The 18,853-nt window shown below is 41.6% G+C and overlaps 1 protein-coding gene across 2 annotated transcripts in view; it reads right to left on the minus strand.

The window, feature by feature from the left end:
* The window catches only part of LOC123773290 (E3 ubiquitin-protein ligase TTC3), a 241,840-nt gene that overhangs the window by 75,151 nt on the left and 147,836 nt on the right, over positions 1-18,853 (minus strand). For both annotated transcript variants that reach the window (XM_045766935.2, XM_069307431.1), the window contains exon 27: positions 4,480-4,682. In XM_045766935.2, coding sequence (XP_045622891.1) covers positions 4,480-4,682 — 203 coding nt within the window. The remainder of the gene's footprint in view (positions 1-4,479; positions 4,683-18,853) is intronic.

An 18,853-nucleotide genomic window follows, 5' to 3' on the forward strand; every position in this document is an offset into this window, starting at 1 on the left:
TTACGAGATGGAGAAGGATGGGAAGCTGCCCTTTCAGGATGTAACAGTCATGGAAAGGAGCGGAGTTTTCCACACTGCAGTCTACACTAAGGAAACAAACATAGGAATGTGCCTGAATGCCAACAGTGACTGCCCGGACAGGTACAAGAGGAGTGTTGTTAACGCTTATGTCGACTGTGCCCTCAGCCACAGCTCAGAATGGAAGCAAGTCAACGAAGAACTCTGTAGGGTAAGGCAGGTCCTAGTCAACAACGGCTTCTCCAATGGTTTCGTGGAAGACATCATAAGAAGGAAAGTGAAATGCCATGCAACCTCTGAAGAGACAACTAACACAACACCTATACCCCATATTAGACTATTTTACAGGAACTTCTTTTCCACAGCCCATAAAATGGAGGAAAGGGTCCTGAAAGATATTGTCAGTAGAAACGTTATCACTACAGACAAAAATCAGAAGATACAACTGACGATTTACTATAAAACCAGAAAAACGGCCAGCCTACTCATGAGAAACTCTCCAGACACAAAGCAGAACGCTTTAAAAGAGACCAACGTCGTCTATGCCTTCAAATGCCCTCTTGGGGACTGTAAGCCTCAAAAAAAACAGTATATAGGCAAGACAACAACATCTCTTTCCAGGCGTTTAACGATGCATAAGCAACAGGGCTCCATTAAGGAACATATAATCTCTTCCCACAAACAAACCATCACCAGAGAAATCTTAGCAAACAACACAGAAATCATCGATAGATACAGCGATAGTAGGCCGCTTGACGTCTGCGAGGCACTACACATCAAGAAGTCAACACCAGCAATCATCAGCCAATTAATGCACAACTATATTCTACCCACTTCAAGACTTCGCTCCAATATAGAAGCATCAAGAAATATGGACCAACAGGCTTTCTACAATTACTTCCATTCAATACCCATTGTTTCGTGTTCTGTCTTGTGTTTGAATTTAATACCCATTGTTTCGTGTTCTGTCTTGTGCTGGAATTTAATACCCATTGAATACCCATTGTTGAAAGTTCCTTTTTCACCTCATCCACCTCACCCAAATGTAGATATAAACCTCGAAGATGTGTAAGCTCTATTCAGTTTCAGTTGTGTGTTTGTAAACTAAAGTCTTTGAAAATTTAATAAGTTTTACGAAACGTGCTCAAGTGTCGCTTCAGACTAGAAATAAAAATGAATTTTGGAGAATTGATCTTTGAATTACCATCAACAGTGAAAAGAAACGTAAGAAAGATAGAGAAAATTCGTGTTAGAATTATTAATCTTACTTTTTCGGTCATATTTAATAATATGTCTACAGGAAAGACTGCTACCAAAAAAAAAAAAAAAAAAAAAAAAAAAAAAAAAAAAAAGATATATATATATATATATGTCGTACCTAGTAGCCAGAACGCACTGTTCGGCCTACTATGCAAGGCCGATTTGCCTAATAAGCCAAGTTTTCCTGAATTAATATATTTTCTCTAATTTTTGTCTTATGAAATGATAAAGCTACCCATTTCATTATGTACAAGGTCAATTTTTTTTTATTGGAGTTAAAATTAATGTAGATATATGACCGAACCTAATCAACCCTACCTAACCTAACCTATCTTTAGAGGTTAGGTTAGGTTAGGTAGCCGAAAAAGTTAGGTTAGGTAGGTTAGGTAGTCGAAAAACAATTAATTAATGAAAACTTGGCTTATTAGGCAAATCGGGCCTTGCATAGTAGGCTGAAAAGTGCGTTCTGGCTATTAGGTACGACGTATATATATATATATATATATATATATGTCGTACCTAGTAGCCAGAACGCACTTCTCAGCCTACTATGCAAGGCCCGATTTGCCTAATAAGCCAAGTTTTCCTGAATTGATATATTTTCTGTAATTTTTTTCTTATGAAATGATAAAGCTACCCATTTCATTATGTATGAGGTCAATTTGTTTTTATTGGAGTTAAAATTAACGTAGATATATGACCAAACCTAACCAACCCTCCCTAACCTAACCTAACCTATCTTTATAGGTTATGTTAGGTTAGGTAGCAGAAAAAGTTAGGTTAGGTTAGGTAGGTTAGGTAGTCGAAAAAAAATGAATTCATGGAAACTTGGCTTATTAGGCAAATCGGGCCATGCATAGTAGGCTGAGAAGTACGTTCTGGCTACTAGGTACGACATATATATGTATGTAATCAATATTGTAACTTTTTTTGTGTAATGACATTTTCAAATAAAGTTAGATAAATATACACACTTAACAAAAGAATAGGGGTGGTAGGAGAAGAAAATATCAAAGTGTTCAGTGAGGATCCACAAGGTCTTCTCTGAGTACTCTTTATTTTCTTCTCCGAGGCTATGGGTCCCTACATTTGCACCAGAGGTGGTACCCCTCCTCATATATATATATATATAATATAATATATATATATATATATAATATATATATATATAATATAATATATATATATGTCGTACCTAGTAGCCAGAACGCACTTCTCGGCCTACTATGCAAGGCCCGATTTGCCTAATAAGCCAAGTTTTCCTGAATTAATATATTTTCTGTAATTTTATTCTTATGAAATGATAAAGCTACCCATTTCATTATGTATGAGGTCAATTTGTTTTTATTGGAGTTAAAATTAACGTAGATGTATGACCGAACCTAACCAACCCTACCTAACCTAACCTAACCTATCTTTATAGGTTAGGTTAGGTTAGGTGGCCGAAAAAGTTAGGTTAGGTTAGGTTAGGTAGGTTAGGTAGTCGAAAAACAATTAATTCATGAAAACTTGGCTTATTAGGCAAATCGGGCTTTGCATAGTAGGCTGAGAAGTGCGTTCTGGCTACTAGGTACGACATATATATATATATATATATATATATATATATATAACTGAAAACTCACACCCCAGAAGTGACTCGAACCCATACTCCCAGGAGCCACGCAACTGGTATGTACAAGACGCCTTAATCCACTTGACCATCACGACCGGACATAATGAGGTGATAGCCGAGGCTATTTGAACCACCCCACCGCCGGCACTCGGATAGTAATCTTGGGCATAGCATTTTACCAAATCACCTCATTCTTTGGGGCACACGTGAGGAACACAAATGCGAACAAGCCTGAATGGTCCCCAGGACAATATGCAACTGAAAACTCACACCCCAGAAGTGACTCGAACCCATACTCCCAGGAGCCACGCAACTGGTATGTACAAGACGCCTTAATCCACTTGACCATCACGACCGGACATAATGAGGTGATAGCCGAGGCTATTTGAACCACCCCACCGCCGGCACTCGGATAGTAATCTTGGGCATAGCATTTTACCAAATCACCTCATTCTTTGGGGCACACGTGAGGAACACAAATGCGAACAAGCCTGAATGGTCCCCAGGACCATTCAGGTCCCCAGGAGTTTTCAGTTGCATATTGTCCTGGGGACCATTCAGGCTTGTTCGCATTTGTGTTCCTCACGTGTGCCCCAAAGAATGAGGTGATTTGGTAAAATGCTATGCCCAAGATTACTATCCGAGTGCCGGCGGTGGGGTGGTTCAAATAGCCTCGGCTATCACCTCATTATGTCCGGTCGTGATGGTCAAGTGGATTAAGGCGTCTTGTACATACCAGTTGCGTGGCTCCTGGGAGTATGGGTTCGAGTCACTTCTGGGGTGTGAGTTTTCAGTTGCATATTGTCCTGGGGACCATTCAGGCTTGTTCGCATATATATATATATATATATATATATATATATATATATATATATATATATATATATATATATATATATATAATATAATATATATATATGTCGTACCTAGTAGCCAGAACGCACTTCTCCGCCTACTATGCAAAGCCCAATTTGCCTAATAAGCCAAGTTTTCATGAATTAATTGTTTTTCGACTACCTAACCTAACCTAACTTTTTCGGCCACCTAACCTAACCTAACCTATAAAGATAGGTTAGGTTAGGTTAGGTAGGGTTGGTTAGGTTCGATCATATATCTAAGTTAATTTTAACTCCAATAAAAAAAATTGACCTCATACATAATGAAATGGGTAGCTTTATCATTTCATAAATACAAAATTAGAGAAAATATATTAATTTATGAAAACTTGGCTTATTAGGCAAATCGGGCCTTGCATAGTAGGCTGAGAAGTGCGTTCTGGCTACTAGGTACGACATATATATATATATATATAACGTTGTACCTAGTAGCCAGACCGTCGTACTTGGCCTACTATGCAAGGCCCGGTTTGCCTAATAAGCCAAGTTATCCTGAATTTACATATTTTTCATTTTTTTTTTCTTTTGAAATGATAAAGCTATCCATTTCATTATGTACGAGTTAATTTTTTTAAAATCAAGGTAAAACTAACAGATATATGACTGAACCGAATCACTGGAATTAATGAAATACAAATATACTACTGTCCACTACTACTACTACTGAGACCATGATCGGCATCAACTTACTTCACTATCTCCGGAATCTTCGTCACACTCTTCATCTGACTGGAAAAATTTATTTGTCTCATCAATAGCATTGGCACCATTTTGGGAATTCATTGCTAGATTTCTGCTTTCTATGTCCTCTATATTCTCTAAATTTTGGCATCGTTCTTTGTCAGATTTTATAACCATGTTTTCAGTCCAAGGTTCAGTAATACATCCAAATTCTGAAAAAAATAATAATAAATAGACATTTGTAAACTACTGTGCAAAGTCAAAGGAGGTAACCCCACACTCCTACCTGAAAAATAAACTAATTCATGAAATGTGGTTAACTGCATTTTCAAAGGCATGGTGTCCATTACTCATGCATGATGTCCGTTACATATACACTGTCAGTTACACATGCAGGATGTCCATTATATATGCATTACATTTACTATATATTTGTCATTCTACTACAGCATAATTATCCACACTGTAATGTGCGTAACTAATTTAAAGATAAAATCTATAGGTTCATTCCACAAATAGAGTTACACATAAGAAGCAGCAAGATAGTGAACTGTATAAGCGCAATTTTTAACTAATATTTAATATCACTTATAAATTGATGTACAGTACTTAGTGATAGTTTTTTTTTGTGTATATTGCTTACAAACTATTTATATAGGTGGGTTGTTTACAGAATACAGTACCATATTTACATTAGTGTGACAAGAACGAAGTTAACAAGATACTTTTATCTTGCAGCCAAGAGACGAAAGTATCCCAGCTAGGCATGTCTCAATACTGCACATACAATACAATACAATACTAGAATACATTCCTAAAATATAAATCTTCATTTCCTGATCCCAATGCGCAAAGAAAAAATCCGGTCTCTGGACATTTTTGAAAATCTTAGTGGACTAGAAATGTAACAAATAATCATATTAGCTTCACTGAAAAACTTGTCGTATGGATTAACTCTTGCAGTGTGCATATCTTCCTCACATGTTCTTAGGTTCCTGGTAACATTTGAAATTCCCACAGGTGCACGAGGTTCGCAATTGGTGCCTGAGGCTTCCAGTAAACACTTGCCACCTTGTAAAAATTAAAATTAAAGGGTAACCCGCAGTGCCTGTTGGCGGCTAGTCTGAAGGACGGGGCTTGAGCTCACAATTCGCGAATATCACTTACATATGATGAAATTACTGTAAAACTAAATATATAGGCCTCGTGTAACCCTTGTACAGTTTGGGGTTAAAAAAAAAGGGGTGACTTTATTCTATAAAATGACACTAGGATGGATGTTGTACATTAACTATCCAGAGAAATATTAATGAAAAACTGGTGTCATCTGGACACTGATCCCGGTCTCCATTCATATAGTATTTTAAAAAGCTAAAGGGTCTCAATAGGAATTTATTAAGCAATCATTAAACATCTTGTAATACCATCTACAATTTTAGATGGCATTAACATCATCCAGTACCAGGTCACTTGTACTTCCAAGTCATGTCACACCCCTTTGTCAACATGATGTCCAAATGCTGATCCACTTTGTAGCTGAGTATTTCATCACAGACAGCATATGCAATAATAGCAATCCTTAACACTTAAATAAAAAATTCAATAGTATTGTATTGAACAAATGTATTTGCATTGACAGTATATCATCAATATTTGAGGAGCATTCACCAGCATAAATGTGTGATATAGTGCAACCTCAAATCAGAAAAACCTGATTAGGTGAATCTTTTGGTGTTAATGTGGAGTTTCACCTTGGGTGCTGCGAGAATCTGCAACCAAGATGAGCATTCCACTCACTATGATATTCCAGACATCCTTGTGCATAGGAATCTTGGCAGATACAGTATATGAAAAAAGGCAACATAGTTCCAAGTTATATAAATGGTAGCTGAGAAGACCCTCTTAATTATAGACCCATATCATTAACCCTTTAATTGCACAACGCGCCTGCAGGCCCACGTCTGGGGTGCGCTATGTGCCTCCAGGTATTTGTATTTTTCACGTTCCATTCAAAACTCCTGTGGCTACATGGGGTTCACATCAACTTCCTCTGGGCTCTTGTAAACAGACGCCATCTTTAAAAAAAAATCATGGTCCACATTCCCTTGTGTGAGAGCTTTAGTAGTGAGTGAGCAACCAAGACTGGCGCTCGCAGCATGAGCGCACAGCACTGCTGTTCAGCGTGTGACCACAGCATCGCCTTATGTCAAAATATATATATAACTTGTATTATTTAGCCATGATAGTATTATAGAAGAGCCTGAGTGTGATAATGACTGGGTACAATGTTCAAATATCAGTGATTCAATGCTGTTCACGATGTTCACAGCACTAGCCACAGCACCACAGCATTATTTCGTCCATCTATTAATCTTCAAGTGACTTCTTAGGTTCCTTTCCAGAATAAACTTGTGGTCAAATATTCATTTACAGGAATTAGTGACCAGGATTGTGGTTATAATTAGCGTTGTGCGTAGTATTGTGGAAGGAGGAATTTTGGTGAGGGAGGGAGGAAGGAAGAGAATTGAGGTAGCCTCACTGTGTGGCTGCCACTCTTGTTTCGCTCACCATACTAGCTTCATGGTTTGCTATGGGGAACACACACGTACATGGGTATATACAGTGTGTGTGTATATAGTGTAATAACAGCAACAGGAGTATGTTGAGTGGAGCTATTTTGGTGAGGGAGGTGACGTCGTAATCATAGCGTCGTCTGCTGTCTGCTGTGTGATTTCTCATGCAGTGTATATGGTGGCCACTGTACTGTTTGGACACAATATCGGCTTACTTGCATAGTTCTGGTAAATAAAACATGTAGATAGGTATATATAACATGTATAAATAGTGTAATAAAAACACTAACAGTATGGTGGGAGGAGCAGTGTTGGAGTGAGGGAGGACCTGTCTGGGTGTGGCTGCTCACACTCGCAATGTTCTGAATGTGTTGATGGTAAATGCATATACAGTACAGTAGTGTGACAGTGTATAGTGTGGTACATATGTTGTAAATATACATAAACGAACATGAAACATTGGTGTGAATAACTGTTTGATGGGAGGAGCAATGTTGGCAAATACAATGTTAGAGGAGTGAGGGAGGGAGGGAGGGAGGGCTGGCTGGGTGTGACAGCTCACACTTGCGGTGTTCTGAATGTGTTGATGGTGAATGTATATAGTGTGACAGTGTATAGTCTGTAAATAGATTGTATATATACATAAATTAGCATGATACATGGTAAATATGTGCAACATATGTGTACACAAGTGTCATGCACGTAACACAGTGTCCTCGGACAGTACGGATGTTTTACTGCCATAATATAGTACTGTATACGTGTTCATTATACATAGGATTAGCACGTAAAAACAAATAAAATGTATTTGGAACTGTGCGTAAAAAATGACCAAAAATATATTCGCAGCAACTCGCGCGCCCCGTTGACAGTGGTTGACTGTGGCAACTCGTGCGCCCCACCCCAGGCACCCTACTGGTCCCGGGAGCGTTCGTCATACGCGAACGGGGAATGACGACGTCATGCTCCAACTTATGAACCCCATAGCAGCCAAAGCAAGTACAATTTCAAATTTTTGAAATTGTTACTTTGTTACTACACCACAGTCTCCATGGTGTAGTGGTAAGACACTCGCCTGGCGTTCCGCGAACGCTTTGTCATGGGTTCGTATCCTGGCAGGGGAGGATTTACTGGGCGCAAATCCTTAACTATACCCTCTGTTTAACGCAACAGTAAAATGTGTACTTGGTTGTAACAACGATTCTTCGCGGTGGGGATCGTATTCCAGGGACCTGCCCGAAACGCTACGCGTACTAGTGGCTGTACAAGAATGTAACAACTCTTGTATATATCTAAAAAAAAAAAAAAACTTTTTTATTTTCATAGTAACTTTGAACATTTTTGGCCAAGACTATGTCTGGTAGCAGCATGAATCGTTCTGGAGGTGTTAAGAGGAAGAAGGTTGTCCTAACACTTAAGGACAAGCTACGTGTTATACAACTTTGTGAACATGGCGGGTCGACCTCAAGTGTTGCCAAGGAATTTAATACTATATAGGTACTAGTACTGTTTCTGATATAAGGAAACAAAAAGAGAAACTTATGAAATTCATTTCAACCTGTGAAAGTGAAGGTGCAAGCAATAGCAGAGGTTGTGGTAGAAAAACTATGAAAACTTCGACGCATGTACAGTTGGATAAGGCTATGAACAAGTGGTTTGCTCAGCACCGCACAGCTGGCGTAACAATTTGCGGCCTAGAAATACAAAATGCTGCAAGCAGGTTTGCTGCAAGCCTTGGAATAAAGAATTTCGAAGCGAGTGAAGGATGGGTTGCAAGGTTCAAGTGTAGGCACAATATTGTGAAGAGGAAAATTGTCAGTGAAAAATTGAGTGCAGATGAAAACAGTGTAGAACCATTTAAACAGAAATTAACACTTTCGCGCGCCCTGGGAAGGTAAAAAAAAAAAAGCGGTATGTGCGCACGGCGTTTTTGTCGCTTAAGCGTAAAAACAAAAATGTGTATACTCTTTTTACTCTCCTGACCTTACTTCTCGAGCTACGTATTTCATTTTGGTACCAACGTGTTCGCAATAAAATTCTCTAAAAGGACGTCAGTAAACAAAGTCACGAAACCTATAGGGATACCAGCAGCAAATAAATAACTACGAAGATGACTCGCCGTGAGCGCCCAACAGCAACAAAATGTTTATACTCTTGGGATTGTTATCACCTCCACACTTGTCCTACAGCGTTAATTTTGGTATCAATGGACTCGCAATGAAATTCCCAACACGGTGATATGAATATAAACGTAGAATAATGATCGCTGCCCACCCGCAAGAGTGTGGGAAGTGGTGAAATTGTTACCTGGAATCGATGACGGGACGACACATGTGCGATATGGCGCTTTGAAAGTTTATACTTATTTCACTGTCCTGATATTATTATTCTATGTACGTCATTCATTTTTGTGTCAATGTGTTCGCAATAGAATGTTCTATGAGCCCGTAGGTAAAAAAGATCAACAAAGCGTAAGATAGAATAGCGCCAAATATAAAACAACGCTGGAACATATCAGTGAGCGTCAAACACACATGAAATGTTTTTACTTTTGTTATGTTTGTCAAGTTTATACTTGTTGCACACAGTTATTTTTGGTTGTACATTGATCGGAATAAAATTCCCTAAACAGACATATGCATATAATACATGATATGGGGGAAGCATTACCAGTATAAACGGCTAAAGTCACCCACCTGCAACCCATTTGGGACACTCATGCAGACACACGCTACACCCAAAAAAAAATCTATGAAGGTTCGAGTCTACTTATGGCAGTTTATGTGATACAGTGTTCATTCTGGTATCAAAATACTCGTATCAGTTTGTAGTTCATGCGATTTTCAGAATCAACTGAATCGCTGGAGGTTCAACATTTGAGTCAGAGTCATCTGATAAAACCGTCTCGTCAAATGGCAGTGTGCCAGACATCTCGGATTCTGATTCGGTTGCTGTTTCAGCTTGAGGTGTTGAAGTGAACAAGGGCCGCCTCACACCAGATGGTCCAGGAGTTTGCATGGCGTCAGCATAGGCAGAACCTGTGTCATCATTTATGTCTGGAGCGTGCTGCAAGTGTTGAGATACTGTTGCTGTTTGAGGCCAATCTTCCGGGTTCCAGCACAATAGGGCCCAATTTGCCACCTCGTGGAACTGTAGCAATGTTAGCTTTTTTTGATCAGTTGTGTTGTATTTGTACAAAACAAAGGCATTATGCAAAGCCATTTGCAGGAAATAAAACGTTATCTTTTAGGTCCACTAGTGAGTTTTCCTGGTAAAATGGTAATACCATTTGATCGAAGTGGTCCACACCTTTCATGAACTTATTGTACCATGCAGCCTAGTGGTGAGAAAGACAGCCTCATGGCGCACAGTTTGAAACAAACCCAAAGTAAATCGGATTAAAATTGAATTTTATACAAGTATTTTTTTCAGGACATCATTTTATGTCCACATCGCGGAAGCGGGTAGGCGAAACAGGACTCCGGGCGGAGTCCTGATCCGCGCAAAGTGTTAAGAGGTAAATATTGTGGCAAATTATAAGAGGCAAATTATTGTGGCATTGTGGCAAATAATATATATTCATATCAAATTTATAATGCAGATGAAACTGGCTTGTATTGGAGGAGTTTACCAGAAAAAACTCTAGCAATGAGGAGTGAACGTTTTGTGCCAGGACGTAAGATCAACAAGGACAGGCTCTCAGCCACGATGTGTGTGAATGCCAACGGCACAGACAGAATCACGTGTGCAATTGTTGGCAAATCTAAGAAACCAAGAGCTTTGCAACATTGCATGGACAGACTGCCAGTCAAATATTATAACTCAAAAAATGCATGGTTTACACAGATCTTTCTTTCCTGGTTTCATGACGTGTTCTGCAGGGAAGTTCGCGCCTATCAAATTAAGAAACTCAAAGTAAGGCAAAGTGAAGTTTGGGCTTTGCTGCTGCTTGATAATGCGCCTGCCCACCCCAAAATTGACACGTTAACCTCACAAGATGGCAAGATAACGTGTATGGCACTTTCTCCTAACACAACCTCTCTCATTCAGCCTATGGATCAGGGAGTTATCTGTGCCACGAAGAGGTTGTACACCAAAAAGATGCTAAACAAAGTTTTGGTGGTTTTGTCTCTTCCGGAAGATATTGAACTCGGTGTGGATAACAGGACTAAAAAAAAACCTTCAGAATTTGAAGAACTATACAATCAAGTAAGCCATCTATAACTGGGCCAAGGTGTGGAGTGAATTAAAGGAATCGACTTTGAAAAATTCCTGGAAAAAACTTCTCACGTCTATGGTCAGAAATGAGGAGGATGCAGAAATGGATTTTGAAGGATTTACAGATGAAATCCATGGAATATTTAGAAATGCCGGCAAAAACTTAGAAAGACAGGATGTGCTTGAACAAGGTGCCAATGACCCAGGATATGGTGTGATGAGTGAAGACGAGATTCTCCAGCCTATTACTGGTGAGGTCGACGAAGAGGATGAAGAAGGAAGAGAAGAACCAACACCAATGACCACAAAATACAGTGAACTCATGTCTTCTGTTGACTTGTTAATTAATTTTTCATCAAATAGTGCTCATCCAGAAGTTAGAAACATGTATCAATACCTGAGGCAAACAAAAGAGCTGATCATACAACTGACCAGTGAACACAGAAGGCAAGCAACACTTGATTCTTATATGGTACGAAAATCAAACCAAGCGCCTTCAACAAGTGAGGCGGCACACGCAACCCAAGTGCCTTCAAGTGAGGCGTCACAGGCAAGCCCAGCGCCTTCAACAAGTGAGGCGTCACAGGCAAGCCAAATGCCTTCAACCAGTGAACACTAACTTTGCCTAATGAACTGTACAGTAATTTTAAGTGTTAATTTTAGTGTTGTGTTACTATAAGTTACGTAAATTGTCAAGAATTTTTAACTTCAAGATGTGTGTCATCAATCAAGAAGACGAACAACAACAAGGTAAGTTGAGATTTCTAGTTGAATATTTAATAATTATATGTGGCAAGGCAATTCAAATTATGTTGTTTGTAGTATAAAAATAGTTGGAAATGGTTAGTTTTGGACTCGTCGGTGAAAAAGTGCCATTATCCGAAAAATGTGATAATCCGGCTGGGGGTCCTTCCCATATTGTCCGGATGATCGAGTGTAGACAGTATATATATCTCGCTATGGGTCCCAAGAAAGCCAGTGGTAAGGTTCAAGGCAAGAAAACTCGTGTAAGAATAACCATAGAGGAAAACAAGAGATCATTCGTAAACATGAAAATGGTACACGTGTTGTTGAACTAGCTAGGCAGTACAACAAATCTTCAGGGAAGGAGGAAGCAGCAGTAGAGGATATCCCTTCTTCATTAATTAAGAAAATGTGTGCAGTATGGGAAGAACTGCATAGTTTTGCTGAAAAGAATCACCCAGATAAAGCTTAAGCAGGCCATTGCATTGATCTTATTAATGACAATGTAATGTCTCACTACAGACAAGTGTTACGAAGAAGGGAAAAGCAATCTTCAAGAAAAACAATGAGAAAATCATGCAATGAGCCAGAAGCAGGTCCTAGTGGTATGTAGGCAAAACGTGCCAGTGAGTACCCCAGAGAAGTCATCACTGCTTGATGTTATAATGGAAGGGGACTCAACTTCCAAACAGTAACATTATTCTCCTCCCCCCCTCCTCACCATCTTCCATATGCCAACAGGAGTTATCAGCAAGGGTAAGTAATAACTTGAACATACTTTTGTAGTAAAGATTTGGGTGAATTGGGTATAAAATTTACTTTGAAGTGAAGTTTTTGGGGAGTCAGGAATGGATTAATTCATTTCCCATTATTTCTTATGGGGAAATTTGCTTCGGTTGACAAATTTTTGGGTTACGAACCGTCTCCAGGAGCAGATTAAATTCGTAAACTATGGTACCCCTGTATGTAAATAAATCCACAAATAAACATTTGGTGAAAATATTTGTTACTACATTTTAAACGAGAAATTAAAAATATTTAAAATTAAGAATTTATTACTCTTTAACTTTCGTTTGGGAGGGATGTACATGATGTCCACAATTAACTCTGTGGAGCACTGTAGGCCTCAATGCTGATGGGCATTGCACCCCCATCAACAATGTTGACGGGCATTATGAAGTTGCCAGTTATGAGAATGTACTGTACTGGCAAACATGTAAAATGTGACATGTACCTTGTTTCAATACATCTATAACTTTTATACTTATATTTCGTAACCCAAAAAATGACATCGTCAAACTTAAAGACTATACACATTTATGTGCAAATGCATGCTTGCTCGTGCCTAGCACTTGGCTGACTTTCACTTTTGCTGCAGGGGGTGTGGAGGGAGGGGGGGTGGCCTGGGATTTTGGATTTTATATGCATACATCTCTGTAGGGAATTCTATTGTGAACAAACTGATACCCAAATGAATGACATAGCACGAGGATTGAGGTGAGAATCCTGAATAAGAGTACCTGTACACACAATTTGGTGGGGTTGCACATTCACGGGTAACCCTCGGCAGATTTGTGAGTTGGGTGCGGATGGCATGCCGGGCTTTTGGATTTCACATGTATATATATATCCCTGCAAGAAATTCTTTTGCCAACAAAACGATACCAAAATGGACACAGTAACATGAAAACTGAGGTGAGAAAACTGAAAAGAGTACAGTATACGTTTTAGAGTCTGGCCGTGAGCGCTCCGGAAACGCTCGGCACACCTAGAGGTAGGCTAGGGAGCGCGCGCCGGGGACAGGAAAGTGTTAAGTGGATGTAGGATCCCTAGAGTATAAACAGACAGACTGACAAACACCTTAAAAGAGTAAAACTAATTGTGCAGGCAATGAGTCACAATAACGTGGCTAAAGTATGTTGACCAGACCACACTAGAAGGTGAAGGGACGATGTTGTTTCGGTCCGTCCTGGACCATTCTCAAGTCTTGAAGTCAAGTGAAGACTTGACACAACTCGCAAACGACTTGAGAATGGTCCAGAACGGACTGAAATGTCGTCGTCCCTTCACCTCCTAGTGTGTGGTCTGGTCAATAAAAGTGTAATATGATGTACCTGGAGACCAGTGCAGTAATAAATCCAAGTAAAAGAATTACCATGCTACAATCTATATACAACATAAATGAGCACATAATGGTCACAAGTGTGGAGTCCTTATCTTGTTATTACAAAAAGCAGCAGCAAAAAGCTGTGAGGTATGTTGCCAAACTAATCCCCAAGCTGAGAGGTATGATCCATAAGAATGGACTCTAGTTAAACCACACATCACTAGAAGCGAAGTAATATACATGTCCACCATATATAAAATCTTGGGGAATTAACATGAAAGACAAGGTCAGGCTAATTTAGCATGGTTAGTACAAGAATAAGGGGGTGCAGATGGAAACTATACACACACTCACTGCAAGCACCCTCTTGTGCAATTTACACTTATTAACCTTATTCCTTTATTCTAATCCTGATTTGAAATACTTGATAGATGGAATAGAACCCATGGGAATCACACCAGAAATAAATACACTGTATCTCTAATATTCCAAGAGTTAGTTTAATCCTGGCAAACACTCCATGCAAATAAAAGGACTTAAGCTATGTATGTTAGTGGCTTAGCAAGAATGTAACACTCAATCACTAATGTATGTACTCTAAACCCAATGTACAGTGGCATCTCGACTTACGATTACCCCTACTTACGATAATTTCGAGCTACAATGTAAATTTGATTGAAAAATGTGACTCGACTTATGATAGTGTCATCAACTAATGATATTTGTTGGTACAGTACATGCTTGGGTCAACCGAGCTCGTGGTTCCCGATCACGGGGGGCGACCTGCCTCAGTTTACTAGAGCTGCCCGCTTAGTGACAATCATGCCTATAAGAAATTCCGTTTTTGCTGTGATTTTTTGCTTATTGAACATATAACTGATTATTATATATCACGCCATGGGTCTCAAGAAAGTCATTGGTAAGGTTCAACCTAAGAAAATAGTTGTGTAGAGGCAGTAGAGGATGTCCCTTCCTCATTAATTAAGAAAATGTGTGAAGTATTGAAAGAACTGCAAAGTTTTGTTGAAAAAGCTCACCCAGATAAAGCTGTAGCAGGCCACTGCATTGACCTTTAAATGACAATATGATGTCTTACAACAGACAAGTGTTAAAATGAAGGAAAAAACAAGTGTCTTTAGACAAACTCTTAGTAAGATAAGCAAGCAGTGAGCCACAAGCAGGTTCTAGTGGTATGCAGGCAAAACATGCCAGAGAGTGCATCCCAGAAAAGTCATCACTGCCTGATGTTATACAGTAATGGAATGGGACTCCCCTTCCAAACAGTAACACCTCTCCTCCTCCTCCCCACTCATAACCATCTTCCATATGCCATCAAGAGTCCTTCATAAAGGTAAGATAAACATATGAACTGTATTGTAGTTAGAGGAAAAAATTGTATTCAGTATAAAATGTATTTGTAAGTTAATATTTTGGAGGGTGGGGAACGGATTAATTCAATTCCCTTTATTTCTTATGGGAAAAATCGCTTCGACTTACGATACATCTCTAGGAACGGATTACCATCGTAAATCAAGCCCCCACTGTACTTTCTTTTTTATAAAATAACATAAATATAGGTAAATGAATAAAATAAAATAAAATAAATGGAGTGCATCAAGGTGTGAAGTGGGGGGGTTCTTTTGGTGCGCCTGTGCTTGTCAAGTCCACTATGGCTCACCATAGCCCGTGCTACTTGCAACTTTTGTTCCACAAAGCGGAATAAAAAAAAAAAACTCTGGAATTTACACTACAGTTGATTAACAGTAGAGAGGTGGGGACCCATGATTATAGGAGAGTACAAGGTACCCATCGCCCTTCCCACTCCACATAGGTCCTCTACCCTCTATACGGGTCCCACCACCAACAAACGGATCCTCTACACTCCACAAGGGTCGCACCACCAACACATGGATCCTCTACACTCTATATGGGTCCTCCACACTCCACAGGAGTCTCACCACTAACACACGGGTCCTCCACACTCCACATAGGTCCCACCACCAACACACGAAGCTAGAGAAGATTCAGAGATATGCCACCAGACTGGTCCCAGAACTGAGAGGAATGACTTACGAGGAAAGGCTAAGGGAGCTGAACCTCACAACCCTAGAAAACAGAAGAGTAAGGGGAGACATGATAACCACCTACAAAATTCTCAGGGAATTGACAGGGTGGACACAGACACACTTCAGCGCGGGTGAAACACGAACAACGGGGGGGACAGGTGGAAACTTAGTACCCAGACAAGCCACAGAGACATTAGAAAGAATTTTTTCCAGTGTCAAGTAGTTAACAAATGGAATGCATTAAGTAGTGTTGTGGTGGAGGCTGACTCCATACACAGTTTCAAATGTAGATATGATCAGAGCCCAGTAGGCTCAGGAATCTGTACACCAGTTGATTGACAGTTTTAGAGGCGGGACCAAAGAGCCAGAGCTCAACCCCTGCAAACACAACTAGGTGAGTACATGGGTCCTGCACACTCCACATAGGTTCCACCACCAACACATGGGTCCTGCACACTCCACATAGGTCCCACCACTAACACATGGGTCCTGCACACTCCACATAGGTCCCACCACCAACACATGGGTCCTGCACACTCCACATAGGTCCCACCACCAACACATGGGTCTTGCACACTCCACATAGGTCCCACCACCAACACATGGGTCCTGCACACTCCACATAGGTCCCACCACCAACACATGGGTCCTGCACACTCCACATAGGTCCCACCACCAACACATGGGTCCTGCACACTCCACATAGGTCCCACCACCAACACATGGGTCCTGCACACTCCACATAGGTCCCACCACCAACACATGGGTCCTGCACACTCCACATAGGTCCCACCACCAACACATGGGTCCTGCACACTCCACATAGGTCCCACCACCAACACATGGGTCTTGCACACTCCACATAGGTCCCACCACCAACACATGGGTCCTGCACACTCCACATAGGTCCCACCACCAGTACATGGGTCCTGCACACTCCACATAGGTCCCACCACCAACACACGGGTCCTCCACACTCCCCACGGGTCCCACCACCAACACACGGGTCCTCCACACTCCCCACGGGTCCCACCACCAACACACGGGTCCTCCACACTTCCCACGGGTCTCACCACCAACACACGGGTCCTCCACACTACCCACGGGTCCCACCACCAACACACGGGTCCTCCACACTTCCCACGGGTCTCACCACCAACACACGGGTCCTCCACACTTCCCACGGGTCTCACCACCAACACACGGGTCCTCCACACTCCCCACGGGTCTCACCACCAACACACGGGTCCTCCACACTTCCCACGGGTCCCACCACCAACACACGGGTCCTCCACACTCCCCACGGGTCTCACCACCAACACACGGGTCCTCCACACTTCCCACGGGTCCCACCACCAACACACGGGTCCTCCACACTCCCCACGGGTCTCACCACCAACACACGGGTCCTCCACACTTCCCACGGGTCCCACCACCAACACACGGGTCCTCCACACTCCCCACGGGTCCCACCTCGACTTGTCAGGTGGTGGCGATAGTGATTTAGGGTCGACCACGCCCGTATGCAAGGTGGTTGCATGATCAGCTGACTGTGTTCAAGTGCTGGCACGTGTAAACAACCTGTTGGACGGTGCTTGGGGTTCCCGCGCTACTGTGCTCTCTAACACACTCGCTACACTACTTGTTCCTCACCTCCTCCAGCCATGCCTCTACCTTAATGTCTATACATCAGGAAAGATTCCGTCTAACACGAGGCTAAGGCCACTTATCCCGCCTTACCTTCCTAGCGGGTGTTGACGCCTGGGCACGCGTACCAGGGACTGTGACGTCACCGGTGGGAGCGGGACTTGGCCTACCTCACTTTACGGTGACGTCACGTGTGTGGGCGGGACTTGGCCTACCTCACTTTACGGTGACGTCACGTGTGTGGGCGGGACTTGGCCTCCCTCACTTCACGGTGACGTCACTCGTGTGGGCGGGACTTGGCCTACCTCACTTTACGGTGACGTCACGTGTGTGGGCGGGACTTGGCCTACCTCACTTCACGGTGACGTCACGTGTGTGGCCGGGACTTGGCCTACCTCACTTCACGGTGACGTCACGTGTGGGCGGGACTTGGCCTCCCACACTTCACGGTGACGTCACGTGGGCGGGACTTGGCCTCCCTCACTTCACGGTGACATCACTCGTGTGGGCGGGACTTGGCCTCCCTCACTTCACGGTGACGTCACTCGTGTGGGCGGGACTTGGCCTCCCTCACTTCACGGTGGCGTCAAGTGTGTGGGCGGGACTTGGTCTACCTCACTTCACGGTGACGTCACTGACATGGGGACGGCCTTGGTGATACAAGTCACGTGCTACAAAACAAGGATCGCTCCCATATAGTGTATTTCTACCAGTAGGAAAACAACATTTATACGTATCATTAATAAATGATTGGTCAACATTAAAATCACAATATAATGTCATTAACAGTTAAGACCTTATACTTAACAGGCATATAATTATTATATGAAGTTCAGTAATGTGACATACATAATCTGGGCTTCGTAAAAGCTCCTTTACGGTACGTGTACTTTGCATGAAGGTTTTCTCCTCTAGATGACTACAATAAGAACGCCGCTCGCAAGTCCACCCTAAACACAACACATCCAAAAGTCCAATATAAGAACGCATGCACATAGCATTAGAACGTGTTCGGTTTTGTGGGTATA

The sequence above is a fragment of the Procambarus clarkii genome, chromosome 1 (genome assembly GCF_040958095.1).
Source record: "Procambarus clarkii isolate CNS0578487 chromosome 1, FALCON_Pclarkii_2.0, whole genome shotgun sequence".
Lineage (NCBI taxonomy): Eukaryota > Metazoa > Arthropoda > Malacostraca > Decapoda > Cambaridae > Procambarus > Procambarus clarkii.